The following is a 16,710-nucleotide window of genomic DNA, read 5'->3' on the forward strand; positions in this document are numbered from 1 at the left end:
TTGGCGGGTAATTTTACCCCTTAACGTCTAGCGCCGTTTTCTTTATCTCTCCTGTGTATCGACCAAGATAGCCTTTGCCATTCCAAACGACATCCCGCTGTGACATCGGGCATAAGGAATAATAACTTGTTTTTAACTAGTTCCCTTGGCGTTGATAAGGGGGTGTTGTCGCTGCACCAACAGCCTTGCTGCGCTTGCTCCATCGTCGTCACCAGCTGGCATTGATAAACAACCAATCATAATGCATCATTCAATGGTTTATTCCGTTGTATGTATTCTAAGTAACATTTAAACCTGTAACGACGCGCCTCGGTCTAGCTCTGGAAGAGTAATTCCATTCTCCTCTCACACCCTTCAGATCTCTTCCGAGGTTGCGACTGGCGAAATGAGTGGCCCGGTAAGTTGAACCCTTCGGCATACAGTAGTGGGATTCTAAACTGATATTGTGACTCTCCCTCGAAAAGCCCAGTTTCAACGAATCCATGCCCGCGGGCGGCAACTCCCTCGAGACCGACGTGAACGCCCAATACGCCGGCTACGAGTGGAACTACACGTACCTGATCACCTGCGCCTTCGTCGTGTGGCCGATCCTGCCGGGCATCGGCCTGCTGTACGGCGGCCTGGCGCGGCGTACGTCGGCGCTGTCGCTGCTGTTCCAGTCGTTCATGGTCGGCGCCGTCGTCACGTTCCAGTGGATGTTCTGGGGCTACTCGCTGGCCTACAGCCGCACCGCGGGCCCCTTCGTCGGCGACCTGGCCAACTTCGGGCTGCGCCACGTCATGGCCGCGCCCTCGCCGGGCAACCCCGCCATCCCCGAGATCGTCTTCTGCTTCTACCAGCTCCTGTTCTGCGCCTGCACCGTCCAGATCGTCGTCGGCGGCGCCTTTGAGCGGGGCCGCATCGTGCCGTCGCTGGTCTTCGGGTTTTGGTGGGCTACGGTCGTTTACTGTCCTATTGCGTGCTGGACTTGGAACTCGAAAGGGTGGTTTTATAATGTGAGCGGACAGAGCGATGCTACTTCAGCTCTTGGGGACGGACGAGAACTAGTCTGGGGGACTAACAATCGTGCTGTAGTTGCCCTCTCTTGATTTTGCAGGCGGCGGTCCCGTCCACATCGCCTCGGGCTGGTCTGCCCTCGCCTATGCCCTCGTCCTCGGCAAGCGCCGGAAGAACCCGGACGACCAGAGCCACGGCAAACCGCACAACACGACGCTAGTGTTCCTGGGCACGGTGCTGATCTGGTTCGGCTGGTTCGGGTTCAATGGCGGCTCGGCACTCAACGCCTCGATCCGTTCCATGGTGGCTGTCTTCAACACCAACACAGCGGCTTGCACGGGAGTCCTCGGCTGGGTAAGTCGGATCTCCTGATATCTGCATCGTCCTTTTGTCGTAACGCAAATAGGCCATCGAGCTAATAAGGTGTTTGCCCTCGTGGAAAACAGGTCCTCGTCGACTACTTCAAGCATAAGCGCCGTTTCAGTATCGTGGGCGCGTGCGAGGGCGCCATCGCGGGTCTGGTGGGAATCACGCCCGCTGCCGGTTACGTAAGCTTGTGGCTCGCCGCCGTCATTGGCCTCATCACGGGCGTCATCTGCTGCCTCCTCGAGAACGTTAACGACTGGTTGCACATCGATGAGGGAATGGACGTTTTCAAGTTGCACGGTGTCGGCGGCATGGTTGGCGCATTCTTGACCGGGATATTCGCCGATCAGTCTAGTAAGTCAAGCTCACGATGTCTCCCATCGGAAGAGTATCAGTCCTGACAATATTTTAGTTTCGGCTTTGGATGGTGTAACTATGGCCAAGGGCGCCATCAATGGTGAGGAAATCCAGGTCGGTCGCCAGTTCGCCGAGATCACCGCCATCTCCGCGTACTCTTTCTTGGTTTCATGCGCATTGCTGCTCATCATGAAGTACATCCCTGGCTTGCACCTACGCATATCAGACGAGGCCGAAGCGAATGGCCTCGACTTGGATCAGTTCTTTGACGAGCAAATCGGCGATTGGAGGCTCTTCCACGAGTCGAGGGGCATCAGCATACAACCTGAGACAGTCATTGGTCGAGCCCCTATTAATGCGAGCTCGTCGAGTGATACTGTGGCTCAGGACAAAGCTACACGAGAAAAAGACGCGGATGGTTCGGTTTAAAGGTGGGCCTTTACGATAGACAGGGGCGGCTCATATCCAAGAGCCAATGTGTATATCACAAATTCAAACTCTGGGCAACACTTTAACTGGAAGCTTTTCAGGCTTGACAAACCAACAGTTCTTCGATCTCCACTCGGAACGTGGCATTGTTAGCTCAAAATCGTACCTGGCGATGAGCTCAGGGACAAGCTTGTACATCTCCAGGGTGGAGACGTGGCGGCCAATACAGGTTCTTGACCCGAGCCCAAACTAAGATTCGAAGCGTTAGCAACTATCACGCAGGCTTATTTATTGAACGGTCCGAAAGAGGGGATCTACTCACCGGCATGTAATTGGCTTCCATTCGTCGAACGCGCTCGGGGTCCTCCTTTTCCGTTTCGATCCATCGCTCAGGACGGAAAACGTCGACGTCATCGCCGTACACGTCGCGATCGTAGTGAGCCACCCAGACATTGATCCCGAGGACAGACCCGGCCTCAAAGTACTGGCCGGATACGGTGGCTCCACCTTCAGGTACGACTCTCCAGAGGGGCAGCCCGGTGGCAGGGTGCAGCCGTAGAGCCTCCTTGATGACCGCGTGTAGATACGGCATACTGGTATTGGCTGTCTTGAATGTGATCCGGCCTTGTGTTCTTGTCTGCAAGTCTACCTCTTTCCTCAGCTTTTCCATCGACTCAGGCGTGGTCATAAGGTGCCATAGGATGCTGGACAGCGAGATTGCGGTGGTGTCGGACCCGGCAAAGATATTGCTGATGCCCATCATGAAGATGTGTTCTGGCGTGATTCTCTCTGGATCCTTGTCGTGGGCATCCATCAACTTATCCAGAAAGTCTCGTGGCGCGGTGCTGTCTGGCACGGTGTGAATTTGGGTATCGACTTTTGCCAGCTTAGCCCTGGATTTGTTCCTGTCTGCGATTCTCTGGGCCACGAATCTCATGAGATACGCCCGACCTGCGGCGCCGCTGCCGGGCACTTTTTCCAGTAATGGATACAAGTATGGATGCAGCCAAGGGAAGATGCCGACCAATGTCGAGTACGGCATTGACTTGTCCAGTGCCTGCATGGTGCCCGCGATATCCTCACCCCGGTCCAGGAAGCCGAAGCGCTGCGAGTAAACCGTGTGCCCCATGACGTCGAAGGCGAAACACTGGAACCAATGTGCCATGTCGACTATTTGCCCCGCTCGGGCGAACCCGGCCAGGCGCTCGAGGAAGAGAGTGACGCATTCATCAACGTAGGGCTCGTACGAAAGCAGCGCGCTCATGCTGTAGAGGGACTGGAAGCACCGGCGGGTGGCGGCGTGGCGGTGGATGTCCTGGTCACTGAACAGGGTCCAGCGCCGCGGGTCCGGATGTTTCCACCCCTCGTACCAGTCGCTCTTGGGGAAGCGCGAGGCGATGCCGTACACGTCCTTATCCGGCGGGCCCGCGAGCGAGAACCATCCCGGCGCGACGCGGACGACGGGGCCATACTTCTGGTGCAGCGCGATGTCGTCGGTGTGCCAGGAGCCGTGCCAGACTCGCTTGAAGTACCAAAGCCTCGTGAGCCGGGCGATCCGGGGACCTGGAATTGAGCGGGTTTTGGAGGTGAAGGTTCTCAAGAGGCTTTGCAGTAGAAGCACCAACAGGAGGATGCCAAGCCCTCCGACGTAAAGTAGGGAGTGCATTTTGCCAATCTGCTATTGGCGCAAGATTTCTCTCAATCAAGCTGGGTTTTCAAAGTTCAAGAGAAACTGAAGATTGTGGGATGCGGGGTAGATGGACATCGCGAAGGCCGTGTTTCTTTTCAGTAAAGTTGCTGATGCTTGATTTCCCCCAATTGTACTTTCAGCAAATCGGACCAACTTATAACACCGGCCTTTTAACAGATCGATCGTTCTAGGAGCTCTAGGGGCTCTTAGGGGGCTAGATTGAGGGTTTGGGGGGCTCTTGGGGATTGTGGGGTACAGATCGCCCTTGAACGTCCTATTTCGTCTGGAATATTCACCCTTCCACTAGACAAAACTAATTATCGAAATTCATTGCTCTGATTGGTTAGATAATGGAAAATATAGTGTATATGCTTCTAAGCCGAAAAGTCTGTTGAAAGTTGTTGAAGCTGACCTGATTTCAGCAGATTTTATCACAATCGCCTGAAAAGAAACACGCCCTTACATTGAAGTTGCATCATTTGGAGACTTCTTCAAAATGTTACCCAAATCCAAAAACCTCGCTGTAACACGAGCTATGTTCGAACGATCGGAGAGTCCAGGACTGTATGGTGTCCTTCTTACTGTCATCTGCAATCGTGTTGCCACCAACTGCAGCGTCAAAGCCACTAACCGTAGCCCCCAATACGTTCCCTTGCATTTTGACCCGAGAGTGATTGATCCGCTTGGTGAAGCACAATCCTGATTTTGGGTGTTGTATGTGCCATATGGTCGGGCCGAGCACACTCTGGATGTAAGGGGGCAGGTGTGTGTGTAGATGTGTCACCTTCCACTGGTGGCTCCCTGCGTCCACTATCCACATACTGTGTATACAGTCGACCCCATCGATCGGACTGGGACGCATTGGACACCCCGGGTTGGTCTGCCGCTGACTTGATCCCGTACCTGAAGAAGCACGATACGTACCACGGTAAAGACGAGCAAGGTCTTCATGGCCACCATGGTCCCATCCAGGTGTCGGATAGCACCTACAAACCCCATCGAATTGCAGACGAGTTCGCAACTGCAGTGGTGAAGATGGGATGGTCTAACGTCGATGATTTGTCTGACCTTGACTCGACCAATCCTGTAGGGCGTGCCAAGCGCTTCATCTCTCCAGACGGCAAGCGTCAGGATACGGTGACCTGTTACCTGCATCCCCGGCTCCAAGATGGAAAGCACCCGAATCTACACGTTCTGGTCCAATCACAAGTTAATCGTATTTTATTCGACGAGAATAGAAACGCCGTCGGGGTCGAGTTCCAACCTAGTCCGTTGTTCTCTGCGGAAGCCTCTCCGCTTCAGACCGTCAAGGCGAAGAAACTCGTGATCGCGTCCGCCGGCGCGATTGGCACCCCCTCGCTCTTGGAGCGCTCTGGTCTCGGAGATTCCGAGGTCCTCAAGCGTGCTGGCATTCCCCTTGTCGCTGAGCTCCCGGGAGTCGGAGAAGGTTACGAGAACCACCAGCTGCTTGGCTACCCCTACCTCAATAACTTGTCCATCGGCAACACCCTCGACGGGCTGGTCTTCGGTGGGATGGGTAGCCACGAGGACCTCATCAAGAGCAACCACAAGATGATGGGTTGGAACGGCAAGGAGATGCAGGCCAAGATCCGGCCCACGGATGACGAGGAGGCTGTCCTCGGGCCCGAGGGGTCGCCGGTGGCAAGACGCGGGTCGGCGGAGAAGCTGCGCGTCGGTCAACAACACGAATAATTTTGTGATAAGTCCCGGGGTGTGTGTTTTCGTCTTTTACTTACCCACCATTGACATCGAGCAAGGCCAAGGGCTTGTCGGGGTAGTCCTTGAAGTTTGTCTCCCAGCCGTTCTCACGCGGCCACATCCACGTCACGGGGCCCAAGCTGGATGACCCCGTAGACTTCACGAGTGGTTTCTTCGCAGGCGATCAAGGCCGGTTCGATCTGCAGGCGCACGTTTAGCTTTACAAGAAGCAGCGCGAGGCGATCCGACGCATGCCGGCGTACCGAGGCGAGATAGTAAGTGGTTTTCAGTATTCTCCTCACTTTATATATGAGTGTCGCCCAGGTTCTCTTCAGAGACATAAATTACGTTTCTGGAGATACGGTATTAACGCAAAGTGCCGACAGGCGCGGTTCCATCCGCCCTCCGCAGCCGGGTCCGACGCCGCGCTGGTCGAGCTCGGGGACTCCCCGCTCCCGGCCGACGCGCCGGAGATCCGTTACACGCCCGAGGACGACGCGGTCATCGCGCAGTGGATCCGTGGGAACGTCGGGACGACCTGGCACTCGCTTAGGACCTGCAAGATGCAGCCCCGTGAGAAGATGGGTGTCGTGGACCCTACTCTCAGCGTCTACGGGGTCCAGGGCCTCAAGATCGCCGATATGAGTATTGCGCCGCGCAATGTGTCGGCAAACACTTGCGACACGGCCATAACTATTGGGGAAAAGGCTGCAGATATTTTCATCTAGGAGCTGGGCTTGGGTGCTGCTCATGTTTAGACGGACGATTCTACCAAAGGCTTAAGGGATAATCATATAACTGCCATTGCCGGTAGATTTGATCCAGGCAGTAAACCCGCTCCCGCCGTCTAGAAAACCACGTGTCGGAGAGTTTCCGACGCTACTGGCGATTGGCGGTGATGGATGTGATTCAGGCGCTGTAATTGCTGTGACCTCGCTAAGCCCGCTACGGCAATAGGGCCAGGGTGCTGGGGTTTGCCAACCGTGTCGTCGGTAGTTGGGTGGGGATCGCCAGGGGCCCCCAGAGATTGGAGATTGAACGTCCCCCGCAACACACACAGCCCGAACTGCCAGCTTTTTTCTGGGAGAAGGGCCGATAGACCCCATGGAAGCACGGCAATAAAAGGCGAGCATGGGGAGACTGGAGCGGGGAACAAAACAACACGATGTCGGCACCTGGTACGATGCGATGCGATGCGATGCACGCCATGAGACACAGGGGGCATGCCGTCTGGCTATAAAGGCTGCACCCGGCGTCGGTACCCAACCATGAGGCATCCAGGATTCGTTCTTGATTACTGCTACCTCAACATCAAGACATGGCAAAATCCAGCGTGGTCGCCCTGTCCCTCTTGGCAGGCCTAGCATGCGCTCGCCCCGCATGCGACAAGAAACCAGTCGCGACGGTTCAAAATGGCTCATACTACGGCCTTCTCAATCCCACCTACAACCAGGACAACTTCCTCGGCATTCCCTATGCCCAGCCCCCCCACCGGTGACCTCCGATTCCGTGCCCCTCAGCCGCTCAACGAAAGCTGGAGCGGTCTGCGCAACGCGACTGAGTACTCGCCGCAATGCTTTGGCTACGGCAGCGATACCTGGGTACTGGGTAACTACGTCTCGGAGGACTGCTTGACCATCAACGTCGTGCGTCCCCACGGCGTCGGGACGAACGACACCAAGCTGCCCGTCGCGCTCTGGATCCACGGCGGAGGCCTCACCAACGGCGGCTCCAGCGACCCGCGGTACAACCTGTCCCGCATCGTCGACCAGTCGGTCAAGATGGGCAAGCCGATGATCGCCGCCAGCATGAACTACCGCCTGCACGCCTGGGGCTTCCTCTTCAGCGAGGAGCTGAGGGCTGCAGGCGCCGGGAACCTGGGCTTCCGCGACCAGCACCTCGCCATCCAGTGGGTGCGCGACAACATCGCCGGCTTCGGCGGCGACCCCCAGCAGGTCACCATCTGGGGCGAGAGCGCCGGCGCGCGCAGCGTCGGCGCCCAGCTGCTCGCGTACGGCGGGCGCGACGAGGGGCTCTTCCGCGCCGCCATCATGCAGAGCGGCACCGGCTACGAGACCGACTTCGGCGAGGTCGACGTGCCCGGCCAGACGTGGCAGCAGTACTACGACACGCTGGTCAGCAAGACGAACTGCGCCGGCGCCGCCGACACTCTTCAATGCCTTCGGGAAGTCCCCACTTGGGACCTCAGCAACATCCTGAACAGCACGGCCTCGCCGTCCTTCACGAGCCCCACCATCGACGGCGACTTCATCCAGGGTCCCCGGTGGCAGCTGGTCCGCGACGGCAAGTTCGTCCACGTGCCCCTGATAATCGGCACCAACTTCGACGAGGGCACCGCCTTCGGCCAGAAGGGCATCAACACGACGGCGCAGTGGGGAGGCCTACCTGCGCTCCGGCGGCGCCGACGACCAGACCGTCGCCGAGCTGTCCGCGCTGTACCCCGACGACCCGGCCGCGGGGATCCCCGCGACGCTCGAGGGCCGGCCGGAGGGCGAGCTAGCTTCTTACGGCGCCATGTGGAAGCGCGTCGCCGCCTTCGCGGGCGACCGCGGCTACCAGGCGCCGCGCCGCGTCTGGGCCGAGGTCTGGGCCGCGGCCGGCCTGCCGACGTACACGTACGCCTTCAACGTGCTGTCGACGGGCATCGCGCCCGTGGCCGGGTCCACGCACTTCCAGGAGGTCGCCTACGTCTTCGACAACACGGCGGGGCTCGGGTACGAGACCCCCGTCTCCGTCAACCCGTTCGGCGGCAAGCCCGCGCCCTACTTCGAGCTCGCCGACCTCATGTCGCGCATGTGGGTCAGCTTCGTCACGACGCTGGATCCCAACCATCACGAGACGGAAGGACATGCGGACGTGGCATGGCCTGCGTACCAGCTGGAAGAGGCGCAGAATATTGCGTTCGATGCTAATGTCACTACGCTTGCTTACGTCCAGGAGGATGATTACCGGAAGGAGCAGTTTGACTACTTCAAGAAGAAACTCTGGACATGAAATGCATGTGCACACATATAATCATAATTTGAATCAACCCATTATCCTGTATTGAAATTATTTAGTGATACAGTGCTTCCAGCTGCAGTAAACTTGAACAGCCTTCAAGTCGAACTTGGTTACATTGAACCTGACAAGGTTTTCGTCACATCACGTTTCTCTTCATAATATCCAGCTGGTCGCCCGCGCACGTCAGCACTTTAGATCATTTTTGGTTGTCGTGACAATATTGAGTGTATGGAGGGGCATACTGATCTACACCTGTCTTTGAGAATCCACTTACTGATTTTTCAGTTTCCCTTTATGACGTACACTTATCTTAGAGTCCTTTCTAGCAGGGCCGAGATTCATTGTTAAGTGAACTTCTGTTCGAAGGTCAATGCAGATGCAATCCCTGTGGCCCCTTTCTCCTTTGTTCATGTTTTGTCCGACGTAGCAGGGGTTCGTCCTGGCTAGCAGTAAAGACAGTTGGTGGTCTTTATCCGTGGACAATGGAAGACGCGAGAACAATGTCATTCATTATTTACGACTGACCCCAAGGAAGCGCCCATTGACCCGTGAGGTTCTCATTGACTTAAATGTGTTTATAAATGAAGCCCCTTGCTCCTTGACAATTGGGCTCTGGACATTCCCCCTTTTCTTCTATAAAAGTCGTATATTGTACCCAACAACTTATCAGCAAATATTTCCCGCGAATCTCAAAAATGCACACATCATCCAACACCCTCGTCGCAGCAGCGCTGGCGCTGTTCGGCACCCACGCCACGGCGCACATGATCATGGCCAAGCCGGCGCCCTTCGGGACGCCCAACAACTCGCCGCTGACGGCGGCCGACTTCCCCTGCAAGCGGACGGGGGACGCCGCGAGCTTCTACAAGCGCGACAAGGTGACGACGGTGGCGGTGGGCGAGAAGTCGGAGCTGTCGTTCAGCGGCAGCGCCGTCCACGGCGGCGGCTCGTGCCAGCTCGCCATCACCAAGGACCTGCAGCCGACGGCGGCGAGCCACTGGCAGGTCATCCTGTCCATCCACGGCGGCTGCCCCTCCAAGGACGGCAGCGGGCCCAGCACCTACGAGTGGGCCGTCCCCGAGGGCATCGCGCCCGGCGACTACGTCTTCCAGTGGTCCTGGATCTCCAAGCTCGCGGGCCAGCCCGAGTTCTACCAGAACTGCGCCGCGCTGACCGTCACGGGCGGCAAGAAGAAGCGAGACGGCGAAGTGGAGGACTACGGACAGGGCCGTGACAGCGCTAGCGGGTACACCAACGAGACGCTGGCGGGCACGGAGCTGTTTGCCCGTGATGATGCCAAGTTCCCCGATCTCTGGGTTGGTAATCTAGGAGGTAGCGATTGCAAGAGCCCGCCTAACATCGATCCCGAGTACCCCGAGCCTGGCCCCAACGTCATCACCCCCGGAACTAAGAACAACTTCGGCAAGATTCCGGGTACTGGCTGCGTCCCGGGCGGCAAGGGTCTTGGCTCAACTGGTGGCTCATCTGGAGGCGGATCGTCTGGTGGTTCTTCGGGAGGCTCTTCGGGAGGTTCCTCAGGGGGTTCCTCCGGCGGCTCTTCCGGTGGCGGTTCTGGCGCTCCCGCTGGCGGAAACGACGGTCAGTACCACGGCGAAGGTAGCAGTGGCGGATCCAAGCCGGGCCCTGGCTCTGGGGGCTCCCCTCCGCCGCCGCCCCTAGCTCGGCACCAGTCGCAGCAGCGACTCCCTCCGGTTTCATGACCAGCGTCGCCGCCGCCGCACCCACGCCCGCCGCCCCGGCTCCAGCTGCCGGCTCCAGCGGCTCCAGCGGCGCCCCTCCTGCGGCCGGCGGCCTGAACGGCGCTTGCACCGAGGAGGGCATCTTCAACTGCATCGGCGGCACTTCGTACCAGCGCTGCGCCTCGGGCAAGTGGACCGAGCTCGTGCAGATGCCGGGCGGCATCAAGTGCGCCGAGGGCAAGACTACCAACCTTTGGGCGCGAGGCGAAGCCATGTTGGGGCGCATGCGCCGGGTCTAGAGGACCGGTCCAACGGTAAGCAGCATGGTCGAGAGAGGGTTAATGATTTAGTTTTAAGCTTGATGCGCTCTCTTTGTTGTCCACGATTTATCTAGTCTAGTCTGTTAGCAATATGAATGAAAGGAGGTGACTAGGTATGACCAGTTTGATTTGGGTTTTATATATGTGTCAAAGTATAATATATCACAAGTAGACCAGTTTTGTTAAAGAATTCATGATTCAAGTCTAGTAAAAAGCGTATACGTCGACTTGTATCAGTCGACGTCGCTACAAAACATCTAGCAGAATCCACCATAACCCAGTACCTTGATTACAACGGATAGCGTCTAACATCAGAAAGGCTATCTATGCTAATAAAATCTTGCGTTTCAACAAGGTCTCCCGCATAAGCTCATCTAACGCTTAACCTAGAGCTTGCTCGAAACAGGCTTGTCCGAGCAGCAAGAAGCCCCTCCAGACGAAGTGCCGCCGTTGTTGCTGTCAGCAGCCGACGCCGGGAAGGCATCCCGCGAAGTCGTGTCCTGGGTGATGGCGGAGGACGGCACCCACAGCGCCGGGTTCTTGACGAAGAAGTTGGAGGCGCGCAGCATGACGCTGACGGGCTCGGCGGGCATGACGGGGAAGTCCTCGGTGCGGGGGAAGTGCGTGAGGCCGAACTGCACGTAGCAGACGATGTCGGTGTCGGCGATGCGCCCCCGCGCGCCGCCCAGTCCTCGATGGTCGGGTTGTCGATGTGGCCCGGGATGCCCGTGCTCTGGCACACGTAGTCGCCCGCGGGGAAGACCTCGTGGTCGCGGTACGGCAGCACCCAGAGCGCGTGGCGCGCGAACGCCGCCCGCGCGTGCACCACGCCGCCCGGCTGCGCCAGCAGCCGCGGGCAGTTGTTGTTGAGGATCTTGTAGCCGACGGGCTTGCCGCTGGCCGGGTTCAGCCGGTGCGGGTTCACGATGGCCCACGACCGGCTCGTCTCGTGCCGGTAGTCGCGCATGCCCTCGCGCGCGTCCTCGAGCAGCGTCGCCTTGCTGTAGAAGCCGTTGCCGTAGGGGTTCTCGGCGGACCCCACGGGGAACTCGGACGGCAGGGCGTCGGTCTCGAGCACGCTGTTGCGCGGCCCGTCGACGGCCGGGTCCACGCGCAGCGAGAAGATGTGCTGGTGGTTGTGGGCGTCGAGCCCGCGCGCCACCTCGGTGCCGTAGGGCGCCGCCGTCTCCGACGGGTGCAGGCAGTAGGTGTTGAGCATGCCCGTCAGCTTGACCTCGAGCTTGTAGGTGCCGTCGAGGCTGAAGGTGTGGTAGAAGCCGTACTCGTAGTTGGCCGCCGTGATGATCTGCGAGATGATCAGGCGGCGGTCGCGGGCCGAGATGACGGTGCCGTCGCGGTAGTCGGTGTGCTTGTATAGCAGCCCGTTGTCCTCTTCGTGGATGCAGACGGCATTCTTCAGGACGGCAGGGGAGCCATCCGAGATGGACATGATAGCGTCAAGATAATGGATGGCGCCCTTGCAGTCACAACCCAGCTTGAGACTGTTCGTCATCAATCCGGTACCGTACTCACCAACGTCGAAGGCGTGCTTCTTCTGATGCGGAGCCGTGGGGTTGCCGTAGGGCACGACCATCTCCACGATGCTGATGCGATTGAACAGCGATCGCTCCTTCTGCTCGTGCATGTCGTGCATACGCACATCGGAGAGCACAATTCCCTCGCGGAAGTTGAAGCCGATGTGCATCCTGTACCCGGCCCACGACAGCTCGTTGCCGCGCATCTGGAAGGATACGCCCTGAGGCTGAACGATGTCGATGGGCTTGAGGCGCTGGTGGTCGTACTTGTCGCCAATGTACTGGGGCAGGTAGTTGTGCTCCTCAAACGGCGGCTGGACGCGCTCGCCGTTGACGCGGCGCACGTCGACGGCCAGCACCTCCTCCCGCTCGGTGTCGATGATGACGGTGAAGTCGAGCGGGTGGGCGTACTGGTTGTCGAGCGGCGCGGAGCGGTAGTAGGCCAGGCCCTGCTGCAGGCGGCGCTCGAAGCCCCAGCGGTCGTCGTGGCCGATGGCCCAGCCGTCGAAGAAGACCTTGGACATGTCGGTGATGCCGATTTCGCGGCACGCCTGCGCGACCTTGGGGTCGGCCCGGGACACGCGCTCGCAGATGTCGAGGTCCTCGAGCGTCAGCATGGGCCCGACGTCGGTCACGTTCTTCTTGCTCTCGACCGCGCCCTTGGTCAGGTTCACCAGAACCTCGGCGACCTGCCCGCTGCCCCTCTCGATGACGATGGAGAAGGCGCGGCGTTGCGGGCGGGGGCCGCTTCCGGCCTGGAAGGCCTGGTACTCATCCTTACGAGGCTCTCGCAGAGTGATGCAGTTGAACTTGACTTTCTGAGGATGAGCATGCTTTTGGATCAGCTTTGATGTAGCCGCAATTTCCTCAACCGTGAGCTGATCTGTGTCAAATTGTTAGCCAAGTGTCCTTGATTCCCAATACAACATCACAAGCAAGGCCATACATACCCAATGGGTGAGGAGGTGGCTTCGGGATTACGGTTTCGTTTGGAGAGGAACCATTGGCATCGTCCCGATAAATTATGTAGCCGGGAATGGTTAAGGTGTCGGGCGTCATTTTGTCGGCGTGAATGGGCCATACGTGTTGAGTGGGGAGCAAGGGGCTGCAAGTCGTGGACTATTCAGTCCTGGGGGAGGCTGTAAGACAGTGAGTTCCTGGTATGAAGCGCAGTTGCGTGTAGTCGTTGGTGAGGACAGAAGAGGTTCCGAGAATTAGGAGAGAGATGGTGAGCTTGCAATTTATATGTTTGAGTGGAGTATCACGGCTGTGAGTTGTCGTTGTCGTGTCTCGTACGACAGCTGAGTCGGGCTGCGTCAACCAGAGTGTCGGGGTTGAGTCTGGCCGCTTGGAATTACCGGATTGCCATGCCGCTGGAATTGGCCGGCCTAGACTGTGTCTGTCAGCTGGGATGGTCCAAAGTCAAAGTTTCCAGCCGGTTATCGATTGCCTGATTGCCAATTGTGCTTGCTGGAAGGCTGGGCGGCGTCGGAACCCTAAACGTCCGGCGTCCGGAGCCAAGGCGGGTCTCGAGTCAAGGATGCCATTCCGCATCGCCCGCTTCATCTGCCATAAACAACGTCACTGCGGTCACGGCAGCCAAGTGGGCGAGGACAGTGTGTCACGCTGGCGGCCCGTACTGTACTCGCGTAACTCTGCTTGTATACTCCAAGATAAGCAAGCAGGTCAGGCCATGTTCTCTTACATTCGTGTCATGTCACCAGCATGACTACAGTCGCTCTAGATAAGGCATGCATTCCCTGTCTGCTGCAGATCCGAGCTAGCGGTGGTGAGTGACGATAATGACAAGTGCCACCCACCACCGTCGCCGGCAGTCCACCCTTATCAGACGACCCGAGATCAGCCCCTCCTTCTATCTATAATGGGTCTAGTGAAAAGTTTCAATCTGGGGAACATCTCAACGTTACCTCGCTGCCGTATCACCTCCTCCAACGCCTGCACCGATACCCTACTGTGGCCTGCAGAAACATGTCGTCCTCCCTTGGCTGAAGAGGAGATAGCCCTCTTGGTTTCGGGCTGTACCGTTGGTACCTTATCTGGCCCCCGTCGCAGCGCCGGTGCTGATCTGCGCAACGTCAAAAACGTCGCACCACCCGCAATCTTGTTCGCTGGAGGCTTCCTGTCGCATCCTCTCTCTTGATAAGTAGGAATAAACCCCAATTGCGTCTCCCGTGCTCGTCGCACGCCCCGCAACGCAGCGACCCGTGATGGATACCGACATACCCAAACTCCCTAAGACGGGCAGCTCGGCCAGCAGCTTCGACCAGGATGGCGCGGACCTGGCGGACCTGGGCCACGAGCAGGCCATGACGCGCAAATTCAGCCTCTGGAGCATGCTGGCGCTGACCTTCAGCGTGCTGGGCACGTGGGCGACGCTGGCGCAGAACCTGGCTAACGGCCTGTCCAACGGCGGGCCCGTGTCCATCCTCTGGGGCCTGGTGCTGGTGCTGGGCTGCAACGTGTGCGTCGCTGTCTCGCTCGGCGAGCTCTGCAGTGCCATGCCCACCACCCTCGGCCAGGCCTACTGGATCTCCCGCCTCTGGCCCACGCCCGCCGGCCGCTTCCTGAGCTACATGTGCGCCTGGATCAACACCTTCGGCTGGTGGGCCCTGTCGGCCTCCCAGCTCGCCTTCATGACCAACTTCATCCTCGGCATGCGCCTGCTGTTCGACCCGGCCTGGGAGGGCGCCTCGTCGGGCTGGGTCCAGTTCCTGCTGTATCTCGGCCTCACCTTCCTCATGACCGTCATCAACCTGGTCGCGTGCCGCCACGACAAGGTCCTGCCCTTCTTCAACAGCATGGTCGGCATCATGTTCTGCGGGCTCTTCTTCGTCGTCTCGCTCGCCCTGCTCATATCGGTGGGTGTGAAGTCCGACCTCCATTTCCAGCCGGCTTCCTTCGTGTTCGGGACTTGGATCAACCAGACGGGCTGGGGCGACGGCGTGACGTGGTTCACCGGGCTCGTCCAAGCCGCCTACGCCCTGACGGCCTACGACGCCGCCATCCACATGATTGAGGAGATCCCGAACCCGCGCACAAACGTGCCCAAGGTCATCTGGCTGTCCGTGGTATGTGGTGCCGCCACAGGCTTCATTTTCGTAGTAGTTTGCCTATTCTCCATCCAGTCCGTCGAGGGGATCCTCAACCCCATCACCGGCCTGCCCTTCATGGACCTGCTGTGGACGACGGTGGGCCTGGAGGGCGGATGCACGCTCCTCGCCCTGTTCATCTTCAACGGGTTTGGCCAAGGCACCAGCATCATGACCTCGGCCTCCCGGCTCACGTGGAGCTTCGCCCGCGACGGCGGTCTGCCGTGGAGCAACTACCTATCCCTGGTCGACGAGACGTGGAAGGTCCCGGTGCGCGCCACCTGGGCCCAGGGCATCATCATCGGCCTGATCGGCGTGCTGTACATGTTCGCCAACACGGTGCTCGACGCCATCCTCAGCGTCAGCACCATCGCCCTGACCATCTCCTACGCCATGCCCATCCTCCTGCTCCTCTGCATGGGCCGCCACACGCTGCCCCCGGGACCCTTCCGGCTCGGCCGCTTCGGTGCTGCGGCCAACTGGATCTCGGTCGTCTACTGCGCCGTCACCACCATCTTCTTCTTCTTCCCGACCTCGCCCACCCCGGCGCCGAGCGACATGAACTACGCCATCGCCGTGTTCGGCATCATGCTCTGCGTTGCGCTGGGCTTCTGGTTCTTCAAGGGACGCTACACGTATTTCCTGGCGACGGATATCGAAGGCCGCAACCCGAGGCCCCGGCGCGCCGCCAGCCCGACGCAGAGCATCAAGGACGGGACAGGCTCAAAATAAGAGGCAGACAGGCTCACGTTAGAGGATTTATATCCGATACATCAAATATAAATAGATAACTACTTCATCTTCAAAAGGGCTATCCTGTGCATTTTAGTGTTCGCTGGGAGTTTATATTCCATCAATGACTGGGCTGGAAAAGGATGCATGACAAACTGATTCATGCTCTTGTGTGCGTAGACTTTCATATTCGGTTTGAATTTCTAATTAAGACCATGCAGATAACCACTTGGCCAAGAAGGTTGGTACAGCCGAGGTAGGATCAAATGCCAAAGGACGAATGCTTGCTAGACTGCATTCGGTGTTCAGCTCCGGCCAGTGCCAAGCTGTCTCATCTGTTGCAGTCCAAGCATAGGATATCCAGATGCCAGACTCGCCTACGTGTGGTATCTGTCTCGCCGATGAGTATTTGTCGTACAGTATCGAGCATACGGTGCAGATAAGCATAGCTGAGGCTAATGCATGCAGGGCAGGGTATCAGCTCCGCCTCGCTTCTAGCCCCCCTTGTTTAGGTGTCATTTCCCCGCATTCTGATCCTACCAGGATGCTGATAACCTCCCTGTTAGCCCCATGGTCCCGATGCAGCATGTCCACGCGGATTGAGTTCACCTAGTATCAATACCCTCGGCAATGATGCTGATTGGCTCAGCCTCCCAGGTGACACTCGGCATGGCCTTGGCGATAAGACACTCGCCCCTGAGAGCTGGTTCCCTGTACAGCGCCATCCAGGTC

At 58.4% G+C, this 16,710-nt stretch overlaps 7 protein-coding genes across 7 annotated transcripts; 5 read left to right on the forward strand and 2 right to left on the reverse strand.

Annotated features, from left to right (window-relative positions):
• Window positions 1–385: 385 nt before the first annotated feature.
• PG998_011626 (uncharacterized protein) lies at window positions 386–2,148 on the forward strand (the record flags this gene model as incomplete). Its single annotated transcript, XM_066878442.1, has 5 exons — window positions 386–397; window positions 465–995; window positions 1,075–1,350; window positions 1,443–1,716; window positions 1,775–2,148. 5 exons carry the CDS (start codon window positions 386–388, stop codon window positions 2,146–2,148), a joined length of 1,467 nt encoding a protein of 488 aa, XP_066727496.1.
• Window positions 2,149–2,211: 63 nt separating this feature from the next.
• On the reverse strand, window positions 2,212–3,826 carry PG998_011627 (uncharacterized protein; the record flags this gene model as incomplete). Its single annotated transcript, XM_066878443.1, has 2 exons — window positions 2,212–2,397; window positions 2,471–3,826. Coding segments are annotated over 2 exons (1,542 nt in total), but the record flags the coding sequence as incomplete, so codon positions are not given.
• A 508-nt stretch (window positions 3,827–4,334) lies between these two features.
• On the forward strand, window positions 4,335–6,285 carry PG998_011628 (FAD/NAD(P)-binding protein; the record flags this gene model as incomplete). The annotated part of the gene is made up of 3 exons (XM_066878444.1): window positions 4,335–4,402; window positions 4,672–5,511; window positions 5,916–6,285. 3 exons carry the CDS (start codon window positions 4,335–4,337, stop codon window positions 6,283–6,285), a joined length of 1,278 nt encoding a protein of 425 aa, XP_066727498.1.
• A 684-nt stretch (window positions 6,286–6,969) lies between these two features.
• On the forward strand, window positions 6,970–8,572 carry PG998_011629 (triacylglycerol lipase; the record flags this gene model as incomplete). The annotated part of the gene is made up of 2 exons (XM_066878445.1): window positions 6,970–7,865; window positions 7,951–8,572. 2 exons carry the CDS (start codon window positions 6,970–6,972, stop codon window positions 8,570–8,572), a joined length of 1,518 nt encoding a protein of 505 aa, XP_066727499.1.
• A 704-nt stretch (window positions 8,573–9,276) lies between these two features.
• PG998_011630 (uncharacterized protein) lies at window positions 9,277–10,580 on the forward strand (the record flags this gene model as incomplete). Its single annotated transcript, XM_066878446.1, has 2 exons — window positions 9,277–10,198; window positions 10,273–10,580. 2 exons carry the CDS (start codon window positions 9,277–9,279, stop codon window positions 10,578–10,580), a joined length of 1,230 nt encoding a protein of 409 aa, XP_066727500.1.
• Window positions 10,581–10,987: 407 nt separating this feature from the next.
• On the reverse strand, window positions 10,988–13,195 carry PG998_011631 (primary-amine oxidase; the record flags this gene model as incomplete). The annotated part of the gene is given in 3 exon segments (XM_066878447.1): window positions 10,988–11,332; window positions 11,344–13,019; window positions 13,087–13,195. 3 exon segments carry the CDS (start codon window positions 13,193–13,195, stop codon window positions 10,988–10,990), a joined length of 2,130 nt encoding a protein of 709 aa, XP_066727501.1.
• A 1,169-nt stretch (window positions 13,196–14,364) lies between these two features.
• PG998_011632 (uncharacterized protein) lies at window positions 14,365–15,978 on the forward strand (the record flags this gene model as incomplete). Its single annotated transcript, XM_066878448.1, has 1 exon — window positions 14,365–15,978. The coding sequence occupies one exon, from the start codon at window positions 14,365–14,367 to the stop codon at window positions 15,976–15,978; it is 1,614 nt and encodes a 537-aa protein (XP_066727502.1).
• Window positions 15,979–16,710: the final 732 nt, after the last annotated feature.

This window comes from Apiospora kogelbergensis (genome assembly GCF_038363985.1).
Source record: "Apiospora kogelbergensis strain CBS 113332 chromosome Unknown utg000007l_segment0_segment0, whole genome shotgun sequence".
Taxonomy (NCBI): Eukaryota; Fungi; Ascomycota; class Sordariomycetes; order Amphisphaeriales; family Apiosporaceae; genus Apiospora; species Apiospora kogelbergensis.